The following is a 19,809-nucleotide window of genomic DNA, read 5'->3' on the forward strand; positions in this document are numbered from 1 at the left end:
CTATAAATTACAAGACAATCAGAGAAATAAGTTAACTGGTTCCACTTCTCACCAGAATAGACAAGGAGCACTCAAAATTCAGGAAGAGTCCAAAGGCAGTATAAAGAACGGCTGCCACCTTTCAGCTCCTACCTACTGGTATTTGTAAGCTTTTCGAGACCAAACCGTAGAGGACAGCCCTCAAGCAGATTAAGAGGTGGCTATTCTATAGCACTCTGCTCAGAAAGGGCTCACAAGTACACAGAGGAGACACCAGAAGACTTAAAGCCTAACTCAGAGACCACTTAAGCCCCAAATGACCAAGAAGCATGAGCCCAGCACTCTGCACAGCAGAAGAAAGAGGAATATAGACAGGAGAAACAAACAAGCAGGCCAGTCCAAGCATGCAGACACGAACTACTCCTGCTAAAGTAAGGCAGTCTAAGACTTGGACCAGGGCCATAATATACGTTCAGAAGGCAATTAGAAAAAGCGGTATATTTAATTCTGGTCTCCGGTTAACTGCACACGCTTAAACACACGGTGTCAGCACTGGCGGGTCAACTGAGAGTTGAGTTTAATAAGAATAAGGAGTTCAAAACAACTCAGTACTCCATCCGCAATCCCAAGCACAAAAGAACCCAAGTACTAGAAGCTTCCTACCCACCCCCGGAGTCACAGTGAACAATCTTGTTTCATTACCCTTCTCTCATTCCTCACTTCCAGGATATTCACCAACCAAAACATATAAAATACTTCATATTCCTGGAACTGTAGAATTAGAAAAATATTTGACATTTCAAACAAAAGTTGCTTTAGTAAGTTACATGTCAGATGTTTCACTTTCCACAGCAGAAAACAGAAAATTCAACAATCAAAACGGTTAAAGCTGAAATAAAATGTTCTGAATCTGTTTGGCACGGACCGGCCTGCTGTCTTTGCTAAAGAGCAAATCTGTTGACATTGAATATCTTAACACAGTGATCAGCTCCACAACTTGCAAGCTGCAACCACTCGCTGCTGTTCTGATCATTATGTCCAGCTCTGCCCGCATGATGTCTCCAACATAAACGTTTCACAGCAAGAGCATGACTTTGGCTGCAACAAAAAGAAATCCATACATAACTGCAAAATGTCAAACACAGTTGGGCATGTGAGTGTAAACATCAACATTTATATAATTAGTACTCTCTTTTTTAACACTACCAACTGAGGAAAAACTGCCTTGTGACAACCAGCAGGTATTAAGTTCTTAAAATAAGTAGGGCCATTAACAGTAATGACATTTTATCCTTTCACTCATCAATAATTTAAACAGCTATTGATTTCACGTCTTGCCACATTAAGCTGTAGGTCTAGCATCTCAATTACTGAGATATGACAGATCTCTGGCTTCTAACCTGCCATTTCCTGTCATCTGATGTTTCTTTCCAATTCACTTCAAGCACACGCAGGCCAAAGTCACCACCAACTTTCATTTCTGGTACTACCAATGCCAGTATGTGAAGGAAGGATCTAGGAGAGTGCTCCAGGTGAAACATTCAAAGTCTCTCTACAGAGTTTCTCTAGCTGTCACCACACCACCACATATAGCTTGTCATTTCTTTGGTTTCTGCTAGAAGCTGCTCTTGAAAACTTGCTGTCATCCACTCCAAAATGTTTTGGCTGATGTATATAGACAGTGATTCCTCCCCCTATCCCCCCCAGTGTTTTCTGTCATCTTATTTTATGGCTAAAGGTCTTTAAAAAAAAAACAGTTTTAAGTGGGGCCAAAGGGTAATATTTCTCAAAGCATTTGCATAGCATGAAGTATTTTGGGGTTTAAAACCCCTCCTTGGTTTTCACTGGGTTTTGTTGGGGGTTTTTTAATAAATCTAAATAACCAGTATTTTTATTTCCAGGTTTTGCTTACAGACATCTCTAGACTTTCAGGGATCATCCTTCTCCTAAAAGGATGGTAACTTTTTATACCCAAATAAAACAGTTTCATATCATTTTATACTATCAGAACAGAACACCAGCACTATTAGTCTCAAGAATAACATTTCCTTGTTCCTCACTTCAAAAGACATACCTGTTGTCCATCTCAACACACATGGTCCAATCAGCTAGTGCTGGTTCTTGCCCACTCTGCTTCCATGTGAACAAGATAATCTTCCCATTCTCTAAGCCTACTGCAACAATATACCTATCAAGAGAACAACTGCATTAGTTCTGAAAGAGGTTGCAGGAAGCAGCTTAGCGAAGTCAGCTCTAACACAAGCTAGAAAGAACTTGCAAACACGGTGTTGCATCTCACCCTTTGAGTCAATATTTACTTTTTAATGAAAAAATACTAGAATTTAATTCAAAGATTCTTCATTAAAAATGAGCAAAGCAGAAACCTGCAAAATGTATTTGGTTAGGAAATGAGTAAGGAGCTTATTACAGCATCAACCAGTCAGTATTGTTGGAACAATGAATGTATTTCAGGTGCATTAATGCCCCCTCTCCTCCTCTTTTTTTTTCTTGTTACACTGTTTGGAGAAGTCACCACACACCTGAAAAGAAGGCTAGGAAATAAAAAAGGAGAGTTAATTCAGTTCAAAGAATAGTCAAACTATTTGACAAGTAGATTTTAGGAGCTGCTTAGCCACAGGAAACTGACTAAAGTGAAAAAAAAACCCCAACTGATTTCAAATTAAACACAAAATGGCATTATAGAAAAACAACAATACCTTCCATCAGGAGTGAGCACATGGCTTATACTAACAGCAGTAACGGAATCCCCAGCATCCAGTACTGTTGAACAAGGCTTGACTGAATCCAACATATTTCCTTCAGTAGTCTCAGATAACTCACACTGGCCCCAGATAATGACCTGTAAGACAGACAATCATGCAGGAATGTTCACTTTAACCTTTTTGTAAATGCATTTACAAAAACATAAGGAGTAACTGACATTAAAATACTCCCAGGCCACAGAACAAAGTAGATGAACCCTAAAATAGTAAAAACGGTCTATCTACAAAGATTCAACTTTTTAGACAGTCTGTCTGATTCCATTAAAGATAGTGACAATAAAAATAGGTTCTGTTATAAAAGTTAAAGAAAAACTTAAGAGACCCGTAAGAGTTATGTGACATATGCTTGTCTTACTGTATGAAAAAACAAAGGACAAAAGTCCAACTGGCAGACCACGGTCTCGTACATACATATTCAAGCACTTTATTTAGGGTATGAAAGTCTCGCTGATTTCTGTGGTTAATACACACAGTAAGCTTTTTGTGTATCTATAGAATACAGGCTCATTAGAACACAGCATTTGCTAATCTAAAATACATTTAAAATAATTCTGGGCTTTTAAAAATCCTTTTATATTAATTACCTTTTTGTCCCGACTGCCAGTAATAAAATACTTGCTATCTGGTGTCCAGTCACAAGACCAAATTATTCGACTGTGAACAGCTGTATTTTTGTCTGTGTATGCACAGCAACTGAAAACTGGTCCTGGAATAAAACATATAGAGGAAAACGCTTGCTTCAACTACTCTACATATTAAAAGTAACTGTTACCCTTACTTACTCTATGTAGGAACTGCAGAAATACTCAGACATTATTCCACTCATCTTTAAAGCAACTGGGAATACTTAGCACCACATAAATATTTTTCTTCCAACACTTACCACAATGATAACTAGCACTTGTTCAAGACTGTATCAGTCAGCCCTTATAGCACTAAAACAGTAGTACAGTTTGATCTTCTACACACATATCTGTTTCAAAAGAATTTAAGTTGAAGTATAAGACCTTCAGGTTCTTTCTATACAAGTTTTTTCATAAGAACACTGACTTCAAAAGTTGTAGTATAGTGCAACGTTTACCATGTGTACACTTATCCCCAATAATTTCACTACAGTTCCTATTTACCAGTAAAGCCCCAAGAGCTCAAATCATAATGATTAATCTGTTCCCAAAAAGACAGGCTGTCATTTCAATATGCATACAATCAGGTAATAAATTTGATCAGCAGATCAGTAAATGGGAATGACTTTCTGAAGTAGAAGAGAATGTCATTTTGGAGCCCAGACTCTTAACAAACACCTCTTAGGATGCCAATACCAGTAGTTTTGCTTTACACTGATAACGATTTTCTCTGTAGACAGAGAAGTTATTGATGAACAGATGAAAAGAAGATTTCCTCTACTTCCTATGAGAATTCATACTCCTTATCCTGAAACATTGTGTAACTACTGTGGACAATATGCCAAGCTTTAGAATAGAAGTCTGAATAGAACAGAAATCTCAAGCCAGGATGCAACCGGACACTGTCTGAAAGGGCCAAAACTCACTGCCAAGTCTCTAGGAAAACTGTACAGAGGCCAGTAGTGTTTATGTGCTATTAAAGCCAACAGTGCAATGATAAACGTTTTCAGCACAAGCATCTGTTCTAGGAAACCATTAAAATGTTCAATAGCTGTCTCCTCATGATTCTACAAGGCTCAGAGTCTTAATGAGAAAGTCAACTGAATCTTTTCTATCAGCTCTTTTCCCAGACAGAGCCAGTCCTAGTCAAATTAATCAATTGTGTGGGATTATCAGAAAGCCACACCAAAGACAGAGATTAGTCCTATCAAGAGTCTCAAAGTGTCATGCCCTGCAAACAGGGACAAGGCAGCTCTATGAAGGACACACACGTAGCAATGAACCTCACAGCCTATCCTGCACAGATCAGAGATGTGGATCATCCTGGATAGAACACCAGTTTGATGTTCAGGCATTACACTCCATCACGTATACTTGATTTCAGTAAATCCGAAACATACAATCACAAGCAGAAGGCAGGAGGACAAACAGCAAACTTCATTACATCCATCAATCAAACAGCATTTAAAGCCTGATTATATTCTTCTACACATTTTAATTCCCTTTTTAGCTTTCCTATAGACCATTAATTGCACTTCTTAAAGTCACAGGAGCTTACAACACTATTAATTCTTAAATGTTGTAAGGAAAATAGCCATTAAAATATTTTACCAATTCTCTTTCAAAGATTTTTAAAGCCAGAAATATCGAACAAACCGCAAAGTCGTCAAACGTGTATATCCACTTTACATATTTTACCTGACTCTGAGTCTCGTTTCCTCCACAGTGACCAATTCCTGTCTCTAGAAACCGCTAATAAAAATTTGTCATTAGGAGAAAATGCCAGCTGAGTAACAGTCAGATTGTGAAATGACAAACTCTGCAGTTTCTTCCAAGAAGTAGTGCTCCACAAAATGATTGCTGCATGTTCTTTTTTGGAAGCCTGTATTGATGGAAAAAATATCAGTGAGAATTATGAAAGCAAATATAAAAGTCACAGGTTTCAAGATCCTAAGATGTTAGGGGACTTGTTTTAAGGCTTGCAATCAAGTTAGAATAGCTTTCCTCTGGGAAGTTTCAAGATTGTTTCACTACTCTCTACTAACGCTGACAATATACCAGTAAGAAAATGTTTTATAACTGTATTTGTTAGAATTTATCTTACTACTATCTTCAAATGAATCATACATAATTTATGAATAATAGCTTCTCTGCATTCACTCTCACCTTTGCAAGTCAACTGTCATCGATACAAAATCTTTCTCATGTAAGTGAAAGAACAGAAGTCAGCCCAAACCAGATTCTGACTCCTCCTCTGTCAGTCCTAGAAACCTGGTGGCACTTTTCACTAGATGGTGCTAGAATCTTTTCTTACCTTACATGCTGAGGCAATTACACTGTTTGCATTATTGCAAGCAACACAAAAAATTTCATATCCATGTCCATATCTGAAATAAATGTGAAAAGATATTTAACACATGACAGTCATTTTTGCAGTAGGTATCAAGGTTCTTATGTTAATTTAAATCCCTTTGCAAATATGAAAGGCACATGCCAGGAACTTCTTACCACTGTTTCAGTATTACATCCCAAATACCTCCTAATAATGTTCAGCATTCAACTGAAACAACATCTGCATAAATTCTTTCATGTTTAGGAACTGACTACAGAACAATCTCTCTAGCTCATTCCATAGCCCTAAAGCGACAGCACTGCAGAAGCTACACTAATGATTAACAAAGCAGACTAAAGCAGCTTTTCACATATTATTATTTTCCTTATTCTTATTTTAAAAGCAATTTTAACACTACCATGAAAAATCAGAAGCCACATATTTGAAGATCACCAATGAAATACACCACAAACACCCAGCCAAAGGATGCCCATTCTGTGAAATACTAAAAGAATTTCTGAATTAGAGAACAAGAATCATGTCAGAAAAGAACACTGTAAAAAAACCCAAAACTTCTAGCTTCCTCCAGAAATGCATTTTTAATCAGTCTTTGTACAAGTTCTGCTGGAATTCAAGCTCACATGTCTGGACTGGAATTTAACTAATAAGCAGAAATGCCACACAGACTAACACAAATTAAAATCAGTCAACAAAACAGACTGGAAGTAGAGTAAAATTGGAGATGCAGTCTATAAACAGTGGACAAATTCCAGCTAAATATCAGCTGCAGGATCAGGAAGGGGGAGTGCTTTGATTCCTAGCTCTGAAGAGATGGGCAGTTCTCCTAATAAACTCCTTTGGTCAGCAGTGTTGCAAAGAAGTTCTTATATGGGATCGATGTTCATGGGATTCCACTTGCAGCCAAAACAGCCATCTGTTTAAATGACAAATTACTGAATGTATCTGTTGAAAGGAGTCCAGAAGAGTCACTGCCAGGCATATCCCATAGACAGACTCCCACACTCACCTCTGAAGGTTGGGGATGCATTGCCTTTTTGTGAAGAGTAACTGTGCCTGCACCTTCAGTGGGGAGAGATACTGGTAGATGCGCTTAACTGGAATGTTAATTTGCAAATATGATTGTATCTTATAATGATGAGGGTACTACTGCGTGTCTTCCCCTCACTCTGCCACCAGCAGGAGTTTTATCACAATGCTCACTTTTAAAGCACGTTCTTGAAGACTATTTTGTAGGAAAAAACATCAAAAGTCATTATTTTAAAACTGAAAAGTATTTATTCCATTAAAAGTATAGATTTCCTGAAATTCAATGAAGGAAAAAACTTGTGGAACAACTTGGGAAAAAAGTCCTGTTACTTTGGTTTTATCTCCTAAATGTAGTATTGAAGAGCACTTGACAGAAAAATTTTGAGCTTCTGCAAGCAACTTTGTTCTTGCTAAATAGAAGCATTATAAAGTAATCTTTCTCTTTAAATTAAAATAAAACCCAAAATACTATCTTTTGCAAAGTCACATGAGCAGGACTATCATAGGTCAGACCGACAGCCTATATAGCCCAGTGCTGTCTCAGTAAAGAGAATAAAGTTAGTGGCAACAGGAGATGCTGGCCACAAGAGTTGCATGTGCCTTGGAAGTACAGAAGCTCCAGTACAACCCCTTCCCCTGCCCCCATACACACAATCTGAACCCTTCATTATGTAGTACAACATGAAAAACAGGTTCACAATGGAGAGAAGCATGAATGAATAATGAAATGATATTTCAACCACAAGCGATTTTGCCTTAGCAACGTGGAATTCATATAGCATTTTTTTCTGCACAGATAAACTCACTGGACTCTCAAAGTACCCACAGAAGTAATTACAGTAATTTTTTAGTGTCAAAAAGGATCTCTCAAGACTTCCAAGTGTACTACATGAAATGTACATAACATATAAACATATATATTTACGTCAACACTCAGGCTTTAATCTCAGCCTGCTGCATATAAACTCTCTATAGTCATTTTCCAAGAGGATAAAGATTAGCATCCTCTCACAGGATTTATCATATTTTTATTTTAAAGTTATTAGATTATGTATAAAATTCAGCAAGTTCGTCTTACTAAAACCTACCCAAGCAAGCAGTTTTCAAAACCCAACTCCAATCCTTCAAAACTTGGTGTCAAGTTAGAGCTGGAAATACACAAACATCAATAACAAACAAGCTATATTTAGCAAGTCAGTTCCTCATACTGTTTTTCTGCTGCTATGGCAACTCGAAATCTACATTATGAGATTTCATTTTACTTTCAAGATTATCCTGAGCAAAAAACCTGAAAGTCTATGAATGTTTTACATCTCATTGCCCTTGCATAAAAGAATTCCTATCATCAGCGGTGTCTCTAAAAAACAAAAAAAATTGCTCAGGTAAGTCACCTGAAGACCATCATAAAATGGAGTTATTTTAATGAATGCAGGATATAAAAAACAGGTAGGCAGTATTCCTGTAGCAGAATATCAAAGATTAATGTCTCACTAGACTTTGAGAAATGTCAAAAGCAAATAAAGAAAAATTTTGGCCTTGGCTCCTTTTCACTACTTACAGATCCTTCATCAACCTCCTTATGCAAGTGGGCACATTAGCAGCCATAGCACGCACAGAAGAAGCGGTTAACGCAACAGTTAGAAATTACAAAATGTGCATATATAGTCTAATATCCACCAGCTTCCCTCCTAGAAGCACTTTTGAGTACAAACACAGTAAAAAGAGCTTAAAAGCACTCAAAGAAGATTAACTGCCCGGTTGAAGGTAAAGATGAGTTCTCACAGAACCTCCCACTTGGTCAAATGAAAACAACCTGCAAACTGTTTTCCCAAAGCTTTTTATTTCCTGCCCCCCAACTGAAGTCACAAAACTGGTAATGTATAAAGGTAGCTGTAATCATCAGCAAAGGCTCAACATTCTTCTTGTTCCTGGCCGAGACCACTCTTTCAGGTGACTCAGATAAGTAAACCCGTAAGAGCTTGAGATGATTCATTTCTTTGTGCTATACTTTGAAGATTGATAGTAAAACTTTGAAGATGTGAAAGTGCAGCCTAATGTTATCGGGATTGTTAGGGAACAAACAAGGTGATAACCTTCATTTGCAAATTGTTGTGAATCTTGGAAAAGGAACAAAATACAACTGAAGAATTCTAAAACCCTGCAATCTCAAAACAATTATTGTCATGACCACATAACTTTTTGCAATCCACAACCAACTCTGTCACCATTCAATACCTAAACTGGTTTTGTAACCATCTTACTCAACATCCATCACTTTGCCCTACCACTAGACACATCCTATTTTGGCTGCTGCTTCCATCTATTGCACCTTACAACTCTTCTAGACTTTAGGGGGAAGCTCCTCCTTTGATGCCTCAGCCTTTACTTCCATACCAGAAAGACAAACTTGCAAGTCTGTGCCAGGGAGTGGAAAGAAGCAGAAGACTCCTTATGCAGAGAGACCTTTAGTATGGGCAAGATTTAAAGCAGATGTGCTGAGCAGACATAAACAAAGGCTGCAGCATGAAGAGAGAGGCCCATCATATTCCAGAGCACAGGTAAGACCATGAAAACATGCTACACGTTCTTACAGCAAACAGAAGCCCTACTATTCTCTTGGCACAAAGAGGAAAGAAAAAAAACAAACAAAAAAAAAACCCCAGGGATCAGTGCCCTAAAGAGACCTTCAAAAGACAAAACATCCAAAGGGACAATGAAAGTCTGATCATTACAAATTCAAAAGAATACCTTTGTGCTAAAAACCATACATATTTCGCTGCTACAGAAACAACTAGTGAAATAATATTTTTCGAAACATCAGTTCTAACCTCCATTTTCTGCAGTTTCCTAATTTTTATAGATATATGTATTTATTTTACAAACAATACACTGCACACAAAGTCAAATCAGGTAGTAAAATAGGAAGAATTACAAGACTAGACTACATTAATATGTTGCAATAGCTTTCTGGAAATTTTGTAAATTAAATAAAGAAGAAAAATAAAACTTACAACTTCTGAATTTCAGGCCACAAGGTATTCTGCAGCAAGTGATCCTCTGGAGGAGGTTCTAAAAGACATTTGTACAACATATTCAAATTTGATGCAAAATAGTCTAAAAATCAGCTAAATAATGCTTCAAGTTTATATCCAATGAACCTCATTGGATGAATGGATCCAATGAAACTCTATTTCCTACAACAGAAAAATGAATCTCATACCTGTAAGGATCAAGGGTTGAAAATAAATCTCAGGATACTGATTTGAAATGGTATTAAATGTTTCTTCATCCTCAGCTGGTTGAACAGACATATCTCCTGTTCAAAGTAAGGACTTCATTAGCTACAGCAAACATACTTTACAGGAGGGAAAATATGAGCACTTATTATACAGGTAAAAAAATTTTTTTTTTTTACAATATAAGTAATTGAAATTAGGTTTCTCTGAATTACAGGAATATGAATATTAGAATCTAGTTATTCTAATGCTCATGAGAATGAGGAGGAGAAGATGAAAAAATAATTTAATCTTTGGACTAATTTCATTCTGAGACTGACCCCTCTCCATCAGCACAGTCTCTTTTAGAGATTCTTAAAGAGACTTTGATTTACCTGAAAGAAGCAGTCACCAGGAGTTGAACCTGTGCTTCACCAACATTAAACCTTTCCTTCTGTATTTGAAAATGCTTAAGGCAAAAATCTCAGATACCAGTGATGAATTCCTAAATTTAAGGTAGCCCCGTAATTGAAAAGCCATACTTGCAGAAGGGCATCTACAATTTTCAAACTTCAGCAAAACTGCCAAGGGCTCAGTCCTTAGCTTTAGGCAAAATTATCAGAAGTAACTGAAATTACTCAGTTAATTTTAAGTTAAAATTGAACTCTGTCTTTCACTTTGAACGTATTATTTAAGAAAAAGGTACAGAGTTGGGAAACAGTTGCTCTCAGACAGAATCTATCTTTTTGCCAAATGTACATTTAAAATACAGCAGTTTAAAAAAGCAGGTATAGAAAAAGCAGAACAGAAAGACCATGTTCTCATTCACCCTGTCTTCTCTCCCCTTGAAAATTAAATTAGCCACATTTATCTAATTCAAGATCGTTATCTGATCATCGCTCACCATGAAGATTCCTCTGCAGAATAAGCAAGAAGAGAGGTCTGTAGGGCTTTATCCTAAGCCATCAGTGCTGACAACATTGGGTGGGCAATGGTGGACAACGCAGGAAAATTTGACAGCTTTTCTACTCATACTGCTGCTTCTGGGTGTGCCACATGACATTAATGGAAATTAGTTATGCTATGTGTGACGATACTCTAGAGAAGGAAGTTTTGTTCCCCCTCTCAGCAGAAGGACCCATGAGATGGCAAAAAAAAAAAAAAAGAGTTTTTGCCAAAATGTATTTTATGAGTTACTTCAACAAAGCTACTTTTCTTTCATAGAAGATTTAGGAAAATTCAGCTGTATCGCCACTGAAGACCCTGGAGACAAAGCTTATTAAAAGGCTTCCTTTTTTAATTCACACCTTCTGATAAAGCTTTAAGCAAAGAAAAAACCGGTCTGACCTTATTCGTAGATTCCAGTGCAAGTGCATTTTTACCAGAGAGTTTATTAAACACCAGACTACCAGTCCCATCTCCAGTCTCAAGACACTACTCAGCTATTTTTATGATTCTAGATAGATGTTTGTCGCTCCCTCCTTGTTCCCCCCACAATGCAGTCCCCACCACTTTTCCAAGAAAATTCATCCAGTGCCTCACCAGCCTTTACCAACACAACACTGGTTACTGCTGGCTAACTAATTCTTCCTTCCCAAATACTTCACAAAGCATCATTTACCTGGAGAAGGTTTATGGTTATTTTCACTGAAACAGAAAATGTGACTGATCCCTCTCAAAACATCGTTACTTCTGTAAGCCTCTACAAGGATGCTAACATTTGAGGAGATTGTGAAAAGGATTCCATAATATAGCTTCGGAGGTCAAGATATTTTACAGAGAAACCACAAGTAGCAACAGGTAGTTCTGCTTTAACAACTCTGAACCTAGTTTTCACAGTACGCTATTCAATACTAATTTTTTTGGCTAAAAGTCATCAGTCTTCTCAAGTAGTGAGCACGGAGGAATCAGAGGAACAATGGCAGGTCAGGGAATTCAAATAATATCCTGCCCTGGCAATTCCCAAACTGATCACAGGAGAGCAATGAGCCCCAGTGCCTGTGTGAAACTCATCAAGATCAGCCAACAGGAGAGGCTCTTGGGAACACTGCGCAGACTGAGTGGGGTTACTTCCTATAGGGGTGTGGGACACAGTATAGGAGGCAGGGAAAAAGGATTCTGGGTATGCACAAGACATTAGGGGATGTGTAGGGGAGAAAACCAAGGCAGAGGAAGGGAAGAAAGACTGTCACTAGCGCTTTTTTTGTTATTATTTTTAAGCACCATATTTAGGTGCTGCCAGAGAAATAAACACTTTGTACAATTTTAGTTCTAGATTCTAAATGTGCAGTCAAGCTTACAATCACAGCCTTAACAAAAAGACATACGCTAAAACAATAATTTAAAATTAAAAAAAAGTTTCCACACGAAGCACCATCACCATTATTTCTTATTAGCCATACCTTCAAAAATGGCTTTATTGGATAATCCCAAAGCTGGCACAGTTGCACCTTCTGGAAGATCAGATGATTGCTGAATAAAAAACACAAAAACAAAAACAAAAAAACAAACCCAAACCAAACAAAGAAAGGTTACACACATTGTCATGTAGGTTCAGATTTCAAAGATCACAGTTTAAGAAATCCCTGTGATAAAGAGACTTTTCTGAAGAAGCGAAGGGGAGTACTTTGAAAAACTCCCAACTCATCCAGAATATACCCTGAACAAAATGAAGTCCAGTACTCTGCCAAAAAAGAAAGCTTTTCTAAGGCCTCAGCTCAAGGGTTTTGCTGTAAAGCATGCATCTTCATCCCTAATTTCAGGTTTTCTTCCACAATCTTATTTATTCTAGGATATACATGATAATTAATCAACTGAGAGCACTGCAGTTTTTAACACAGTAAGACTGAGAAATAGCCTGTTCTGAGGTGAAATAATAAAGCAGCGTTTTGGAAAAGGGGACAGAGCGTGATTGCCTGTGCCCACAACTTCAAACACAAGTCAGGACATAACACAGATGTGGCTGGAGTATGTGGCTGTTCAGAGCAGCACAGATGAAAGACCAATCATCAGACAAAAAACACTTCCATAAAGGTATGGGGGAAAAAGCCAAAATTTGGAAAGGGTAAGTGAAATTGGAGTCCTTTGTGCAGAGATGGAAAAAGATTAGATTTAATAGCTGTAAAACCCCTTCCCTACAGTAACTGAACACCTCAAAGAAAGACTGTTTTACAGAATTTGATTAATAATTAGGTGACAGCTTAAAATACTATGTTATTTATTTAGATGTTCATAAATTGATGAGGAAATGTATGACACACATCAGTCTAAGGTCTCTGGAACAAAAATGGGTTTTCATTACAACCCAAATTATAATACGACTCCATGGATTTAAACTGAATATAATCCCATTCAACCCCTTTACAAATATAAAGCTGGCTTTTTTGGTTTTAAGTACTTTTTTGGAGAAAGCGTTTGAGCTAAATTAAGAAAAAGCTTACCCACTGTAATGAAAAAAAGCATTCACAGAAAACAATTTCGATAAAGCTATTTAAGAGTAGCTGTATCATTAGAGCTCATAAAGCCTTCCTCTTTAAACAAAGCCCACGTGAAACACTTTGTCATATCATGAATCAAAAAATAGTACTCAGAGGAACAGCTGATAAGGAAATTCTATATAAAAGTAAAATAATGACGTCTGCCAGCATTATAAAAGCACAATGTTATTTGTACAATGTCATTAATGTAAATGCTTACAAAGTCTAACAGAATTAAAGTGCTAAACAGCTACTTATGTAACATCTTGCTATCAAAAATAAATAGATTTCTTTCCCAAATGTTTCAATTGTTAAGTGAAATGGAACGGCTAATCATCTCTGAGGAGCTGCACAGAAAACACTGCTTTTGAGCCAGAAATGCAAAGGGCTGGCAAGGCACTGTACAGAGGCAACTATCCTGAATGACGTCTGCTCTCAAGAAATGCAGAGAAAACCAGAATTAGATCTTAAAGCCAATGGGGAGCAAACAAAGGACAGCAACTCTGCAGTCTTACCTTTCCACTGAGTAGGAAAATATATTTACCGAAAACTACAAACTAGAACATAAAGGCCTCAAGAAAATTTCCAATGCCAAGAGGAAATAAAGCATGAGCAAGTACATATTTATAAATATTTATATGTAACAACTAACAACAATGCTGAAATCTTTACACTATTTTCAAGCATAAAATTAAAACAAAAAACAACAACACATAACCACACAACAATAATTACATCTAGACAAGACTACTACAGTCTTAAATTAAGGAGAAGCACATTCCCAGGCTTTATTGTTTGCTTTCAAATCACCAAGTATGTACAGTAGTCTTAGTCTGACTTATTTACAATTTACCCATACCCTCTGCAACCTTCAGACACCAGGTCTTGTTTAGTTTCACATACAACCTGTTTTATAAGACCACCATGGCAATACATATGAAACAACACACATGGAAGAAAACAGAGGGAAAGGAAAAATAAGGTTAAGGTTTCAGAACTATTAAAACAATTTTTACCGAGTTTAGTGCAATTTGACGTTTTCTAAAGCATAAATTTTATTTACATGAAAGCAGGCTGTCTTCATTTAGCATTGCTTTAGCATACTTACGTGGGAGCACAGCTTCTCCACTGGAATACCAGTGATGTTACTGAAATTTTCTATAAAATTCTTGGGAGCACAAAAAACTCGAAGCACTTTTTCATCTGCTCCCGACACAAACTGAAACCGGCCGATCATTGCCAGACAACGCATGTCATATCCATGTACTTGAGGCCTTGCAATTTCATGCCAGGTTACCTAAACAAACAGACATGCAGTTAAAACACAATTCTTAACCAGAGAAGCAGCAACATTTCCAGTTCAAAAAAATAATACTTTACTTGTTGACTTTTTTAACATAAAGGAAATTTAATAGCAACCTTCTACTGACATTCATAAAGCTGATGTATGCTCACATACATCAGTTAAATCCTATTTTTCCACCAAACAATTCCTGTAATTAGTAAACTGTGTCCCTGCACAGATATGTTTAAGGCATTTGTTTACCTTTGTTACTAACGGCACACCACACTTCCTGTGACTTCTTTACACTACACAGCCAGGAACAGGACATAATTTACTTAAGCAAAAGGAGGACTGTATGCTACTTAACTACTTTCAAAACAGTATCTCTGGAAGACCTAAGAAAGGTAGTGATAGTTACCTCGCTTCCTTCATCTGTCTTTCACAAAGCACAGCAGCACTGCTGTCAGTAGGCTACAGGTTCCTACTTCCCCCCTTTCTTTAAATACTTGATTTTAGTGAGACCATTTAATAGAAGCTTTGCAAAAAACTGATGAAACAGAAATAGTTTCCTATAGGAAAAACATCTGGAAAATCCTGATGATTTTAGAAGTGTTTTCATTTGAAGTATTTTTTTTTCTAGTTTCCTGAAATATTCATAACCACACTTCAAGTATTAATCCAAGAAAACCATAATTAACAGCTGACCAGAAATAAGGTAGACAAGTTAGTTTTATAGTCATGCTAAGCAAAGAATATTAGCAAAAAAAAATATTATTTAAATTCCTTTTCTAAAATTCTAATTTATTCTATACATGAAAAAATTGACTCTCAAAAAAACCCACTTTGTTTTCTAGCAAACACACTTTCATGAAAAGACTTTTAATAACTGCCATTTGCTACTACTCCTACATGATACTTCAGTTGGAAAAATACAGTGTGCACTTTTGAGTTAACAGCTAGCAGAATTAGAATTGATTTAATCAATTAGAATTAATTATACTACTTCAGTATTACAATGCCTGAAAAATTGCAGCTAAGACAGAATTTACATTGTACTAGATATCATACAAACTGTAAGGAAAGGCATTAAGCTGACTGTGAACTGCACACAGCATACTAAAAATTCAATTGAGTTTTGAATGTCTAAGCTTTCAACAGAACCTGAATGAGGTATTTGAGAGATCCTACAAAATCCCATGTTTTCACAAGAGCTTGATTATTTTCCAATGAGAAAAGAGCATTAATTCTTTAAAAACAAACAAGCGAACATTGCAATAAACCCTTCTTACCCTTTACTAGGTGCATCATTGCAGACTTTAGAATACAGCACACAACAGGAATGAAAATAAAAACCACAAACCACAAAACGGACAACAAGAGTCATAAGTCATGCAATAGGTCAGGCAATAAGCTTCTTCCAGAAAAATCAGGGTGCAAGTTTGCATAACAAATTGAAGCTGACTGTTATCCCTCATTTCTGATGTTTGAGCCCAGTACGGTATCAGAATTGAGATTTTAAGAAAGGATAATTATTTGCATTTAACAGTTCTCTTTTTATAAAGAAAAACGTGAATATTGAGCTCCAGTATTAACTTTTCAAATATCCAAACCACCCATTGTGTCTTGTTAAGACAAACACCAGGCATCACCTGTTGTAATTTTTCAGATGCTAAACTCAGTGTGGTAAAGAAAGTAAGGCATTTTAAAAGCCAATGTTATCTAAGTTGATGAGCAGCCGAACTAAACACCTGGTTTTCAGGGTTCAGAAGTCCTGAACAGATGTCTTCAAATGATACATTTCTATCTCAGCCCTCCACCTCACCCCACCGACAGGATACTGTAGCTTTCTCCCACATCCCATGCAGCAGCAAGTGTTGACACTATTTGGATTTACACCTGGTCAAACTAGCCAGGTGGCTGCTCTGTGTCAGACCAGGAAGGGGAAGAACAGTAACTCAGTTCACACCAAACAGATATGAAGACTACAATCACTCTGCTAAATCAATTAATTCAAAAGTTTCAGAGACAGCAGGAACAGCTATACAAGTAAATCATACAAAGCTCAGCTCTTTCAGTAAATAGGATTAGAATTTAGCAAGCAGCATAAATAAAGAGTGGTATTTTGGCAGGTTGCTGAGAACGTGGTAGTGACAACTATTTTGAATGCTGCCAATTTACATCATGGGCTAGTCCTGGACTTTCCTTCCATATGTCAAATCCAACATACCATCTTTTTGACAGAGCTGTTGGACCCTCCAGACTGGAGGTTAGGAGAAAAGGCAGGGAAGGAAACTGGGTATGGCCTTTCTACAACACAAGGCAAACCTTAGCACTTGAGCTGGGATTGCCACCACTTCTGCGTGGCCTGGAAGAAGGAAATCAAGGCATCTATGCCAAATTTAACTCTCCCAAAAACATCAGACATTCTGTGCTGGTCTACACTACAGAAGCTATGATGAGACAGTTGTAATAGTCACCCTTTGCCTTCCCCAACTAACAGCACAGCTTGCACAGGGCCTTACATGACTTCAGTCTAGTTTCTGCCAGTGTCCTGAGTGGAACATTAATACTTTTCTGCCAGAAAAAGCTGCATTTGTAGATGAGGATAATGCATAAGCAACTAGAAACAGGAACTGTTGCATTCCTAGACAGAGTTTTTCACACCAAAATTTAGACTTATTTTAGAACACGCAAAGTTTTTCAGGAATAATTCTTCCTGAAAAGTTGTTTGCACAGGTACCAATTGCACTCATGCAATTCAGATCATCATTCCAGTAACACAGTCTCATAAACAAAACAGTGTAAAAAGTGAGAACTTTGCTTAGATTAAGCTTGCATTAAAAAAAACACAACCAAAGTTGAGTTACTTTATGATCACCTGCAGCAGTGCTTAGCCAAGTGTCAAACAAGGGCAATATATAGTTATTAGAATCAGCCATGTATTCCTCCTGAATTACTGCAGAGCCTTGGTTTTTAAGACCCTGGGAGAACACTAACTGAAGGTAAACCAGAGGTGAACTCAGGATTAAACAGCAGTCATGCTATGTGATTGCTAAAACTGACACTAGTGTTTTTAAAGTGAAAACAGCACATACTGAATGACCAAACCAAGCATTTACACAAGCAGTTTTGAACAGACCATGGCTTGAGGAAATTTGTTTCAGTTATATTCAGGTGACTTGTTCCAAATTCAGAACAGACAAGCCCTCTTTACCAAGCCAACAAAATTTTTCAAGATCATACCTCTGCCTCTTGTTTTCTTTTCCATGGAGCAAAGAGTCTAGTAGTTTGATCAGAACCAACACTGATGATAAACTCTCCTTCTGGATCCCACTTTACATCCTCTACACTGTTAAAATGTCCTGAAATCACAACTTCTGGAGTCCATTCTTTCTATTAAAAAAAGTTACCAAAGAAGCAAGGAGTTTTCAATTGACTGATTGGCATATTGTAACCAAAATAAAAGTATCAACATCCTTATTAAGAAAGCAAAAAAAAAGACATTTGAAAACAGCAAATTATTAGAACTCAGAGCAGCTAAAGAGACACAAATACTGATTTATTGCTCCCATCTAAAAGAAACTTATATTACTGGTTCAGCTGCTACTTCTGAACAAAGCCCAACCACAAAAGAGTTCAGTCTATTCCACTGACTTTATGGTTCCCACAGGAAAGCAACAGGTTTTAGAGCCTGGGAGATTGCAAGCTCCCTTCTATGCAGGAGCGAGACTCCTACAGAATATTATATTCAGAGAAAGACTACTTCATTAATTTCAAATTGTACTCTTACACTTTTCTATTAATAACAGAACTCACCTCAAGTGACATACAAGTGTCACTTGTACTTGTCATACAAGTGTTTTAAGTACTACTAATAAAAAACAAACAACATACCTTATTAACTGTAGCCTGTTTCCAAAGGTGTAGTGCACCATGAAAAGCATGAGCAACAATCATTGAACCATCTGGACTAAACTGACAGTCAAAAAATCCAAGGGTATTGCCACCCACTTCACCAACTCGCACCTGAATTAATGGTCAGAAGTGAAATATCTGTGAAAATGGCCTTCCATTCACATAAACTCATCCTAATCTCACGAGATGAAAATGTATCTATAGGCAAGAGTTCACATTACACACAAAAATCCATTTAAAGAATATTTTAATTGTAAAATTAAGTACTAAAATATCATGGGAATTAAAGCTGCACGCATGCCACTTTAATGGAGCCTCCCTTCATAAACATCTCATGATAGCATCTTGCTCAATGATTTCTTTCCCCCTCAGGGGAAAGAAAACACTACGCTAGATGAGACAAGAAACCAATCATTCTGTATTTCAGTCCAGTCTGTTGGATGCAACAGTTTCTTTGTCATCTGTTGCCTTGCATTGCTCTATTGCACAAAATGGAAAAATGGTCCAAAGGAACTGTGGTTCCCAATTACGTTTCCCTCCCCTTAATTTCCAAGATTCACTACTGTATTTCTACTCCTCTGTTTCTCCAAGAATCCCTGCAATTTGCTCCATATTCCTTCTGTGGCATACTTTGGCCTCCGTTTTGTGCTTCCCTTGTGTCTTTCCATGTACGTGTGCATGCATACACACACGCCTTATAGTTGCTCTAGTACTCTTCCAAGTTTTTAATTACATTAAAAGATTATTAAAGTTATATTTTCAAGTTTTATTCAAGAGATGAGACCACAATTCCTTTCAAGTTGAACTCTTAACAGTTCCCTCATTGTTATACATCTGCTTTTAAGATCACAATTAAATTCATCTATACTTCATTCTAAATGGCTGCATGGACTAGTATATCCACTTTATTAACACTCACTCAAAAAACTACCGCTCATATGGAAGTGACTTTGATACACCATGCTAGAGGCAGAATTCTAGTCTCACCTCTAAGCAGGGAAATGATTTTGTGAAGACTTCTTGTTCATCTCGTTCATTTCAAAATGAAAGAGAGAAAATGGGATGTTCCCCTTTTGCCCTTCCTCCCTGCAGGCTTCCAGCTCAAGTTTCCCTCCCTCAATGCAAAAAGGATTGTTGCAGTTAAAATGTCTGAT

At 37.2% G+C, this 19,809-nt stretch overlaps 1 protein-coding gene across 1 annotated transcript in view; it reads right to left on the reverse strand.

Annotated features, from left to right (window-relative positions):
* Positions 1-920: 920 nt before the first annotated feature.
* The window catches only part of ELP2 (elongator acetyltransferase complex subunit 2), a 37,602-nt gene continuing 18,713 nt past the window's right edge, over positions 921-19,809 (reverse strand). The window contains 12 exon segments of the mRNA XM_010296482.1: positions 921-1,077; positions 2,054-2,167; positions 2,697-2,839; positions 3,347-3,468; positions 5,075-5,267; positions 5,700-5,772; positions 9,776-9,833; positions 9,985-10,080; positions 12,382-12,451; positions 14,564-14,752; positions 17,984-18,133; positions 18,635-18,766. Coding sequence (XP_010294784.1) covers positions 921-1,077; positions 2,054-2,167; positions 2,697-2,839; positions 3,347-3,468; positions 5,075-5,267; positions 5,700-5,772; positions 9,776-9,833; positions 9,985-10,080; positions 12,382-12,451; positions 14,564-14,752; positions 17,984-18,133; positions 18,635-18,766 — 1,497 coding nt within the window.

The sequence above is a fragment of the Phaethon lepturus genome, unplaced genomic scaffold (genome assembly GCF_000687285.1).
Source record: "Phaethon lepturus isolate BGI_N335 unplaced genomic scaffold, ASM68728v1 scaffold3160, whole genome shotgun sequence".
Classification (NCBI taxonomy): domain Eukaryota; kingdom Metazoa; phylum Chordata; class Aves; order Phaethontiformes; family Phaethontidae; genus Phaethon; species Phaethon lepturus.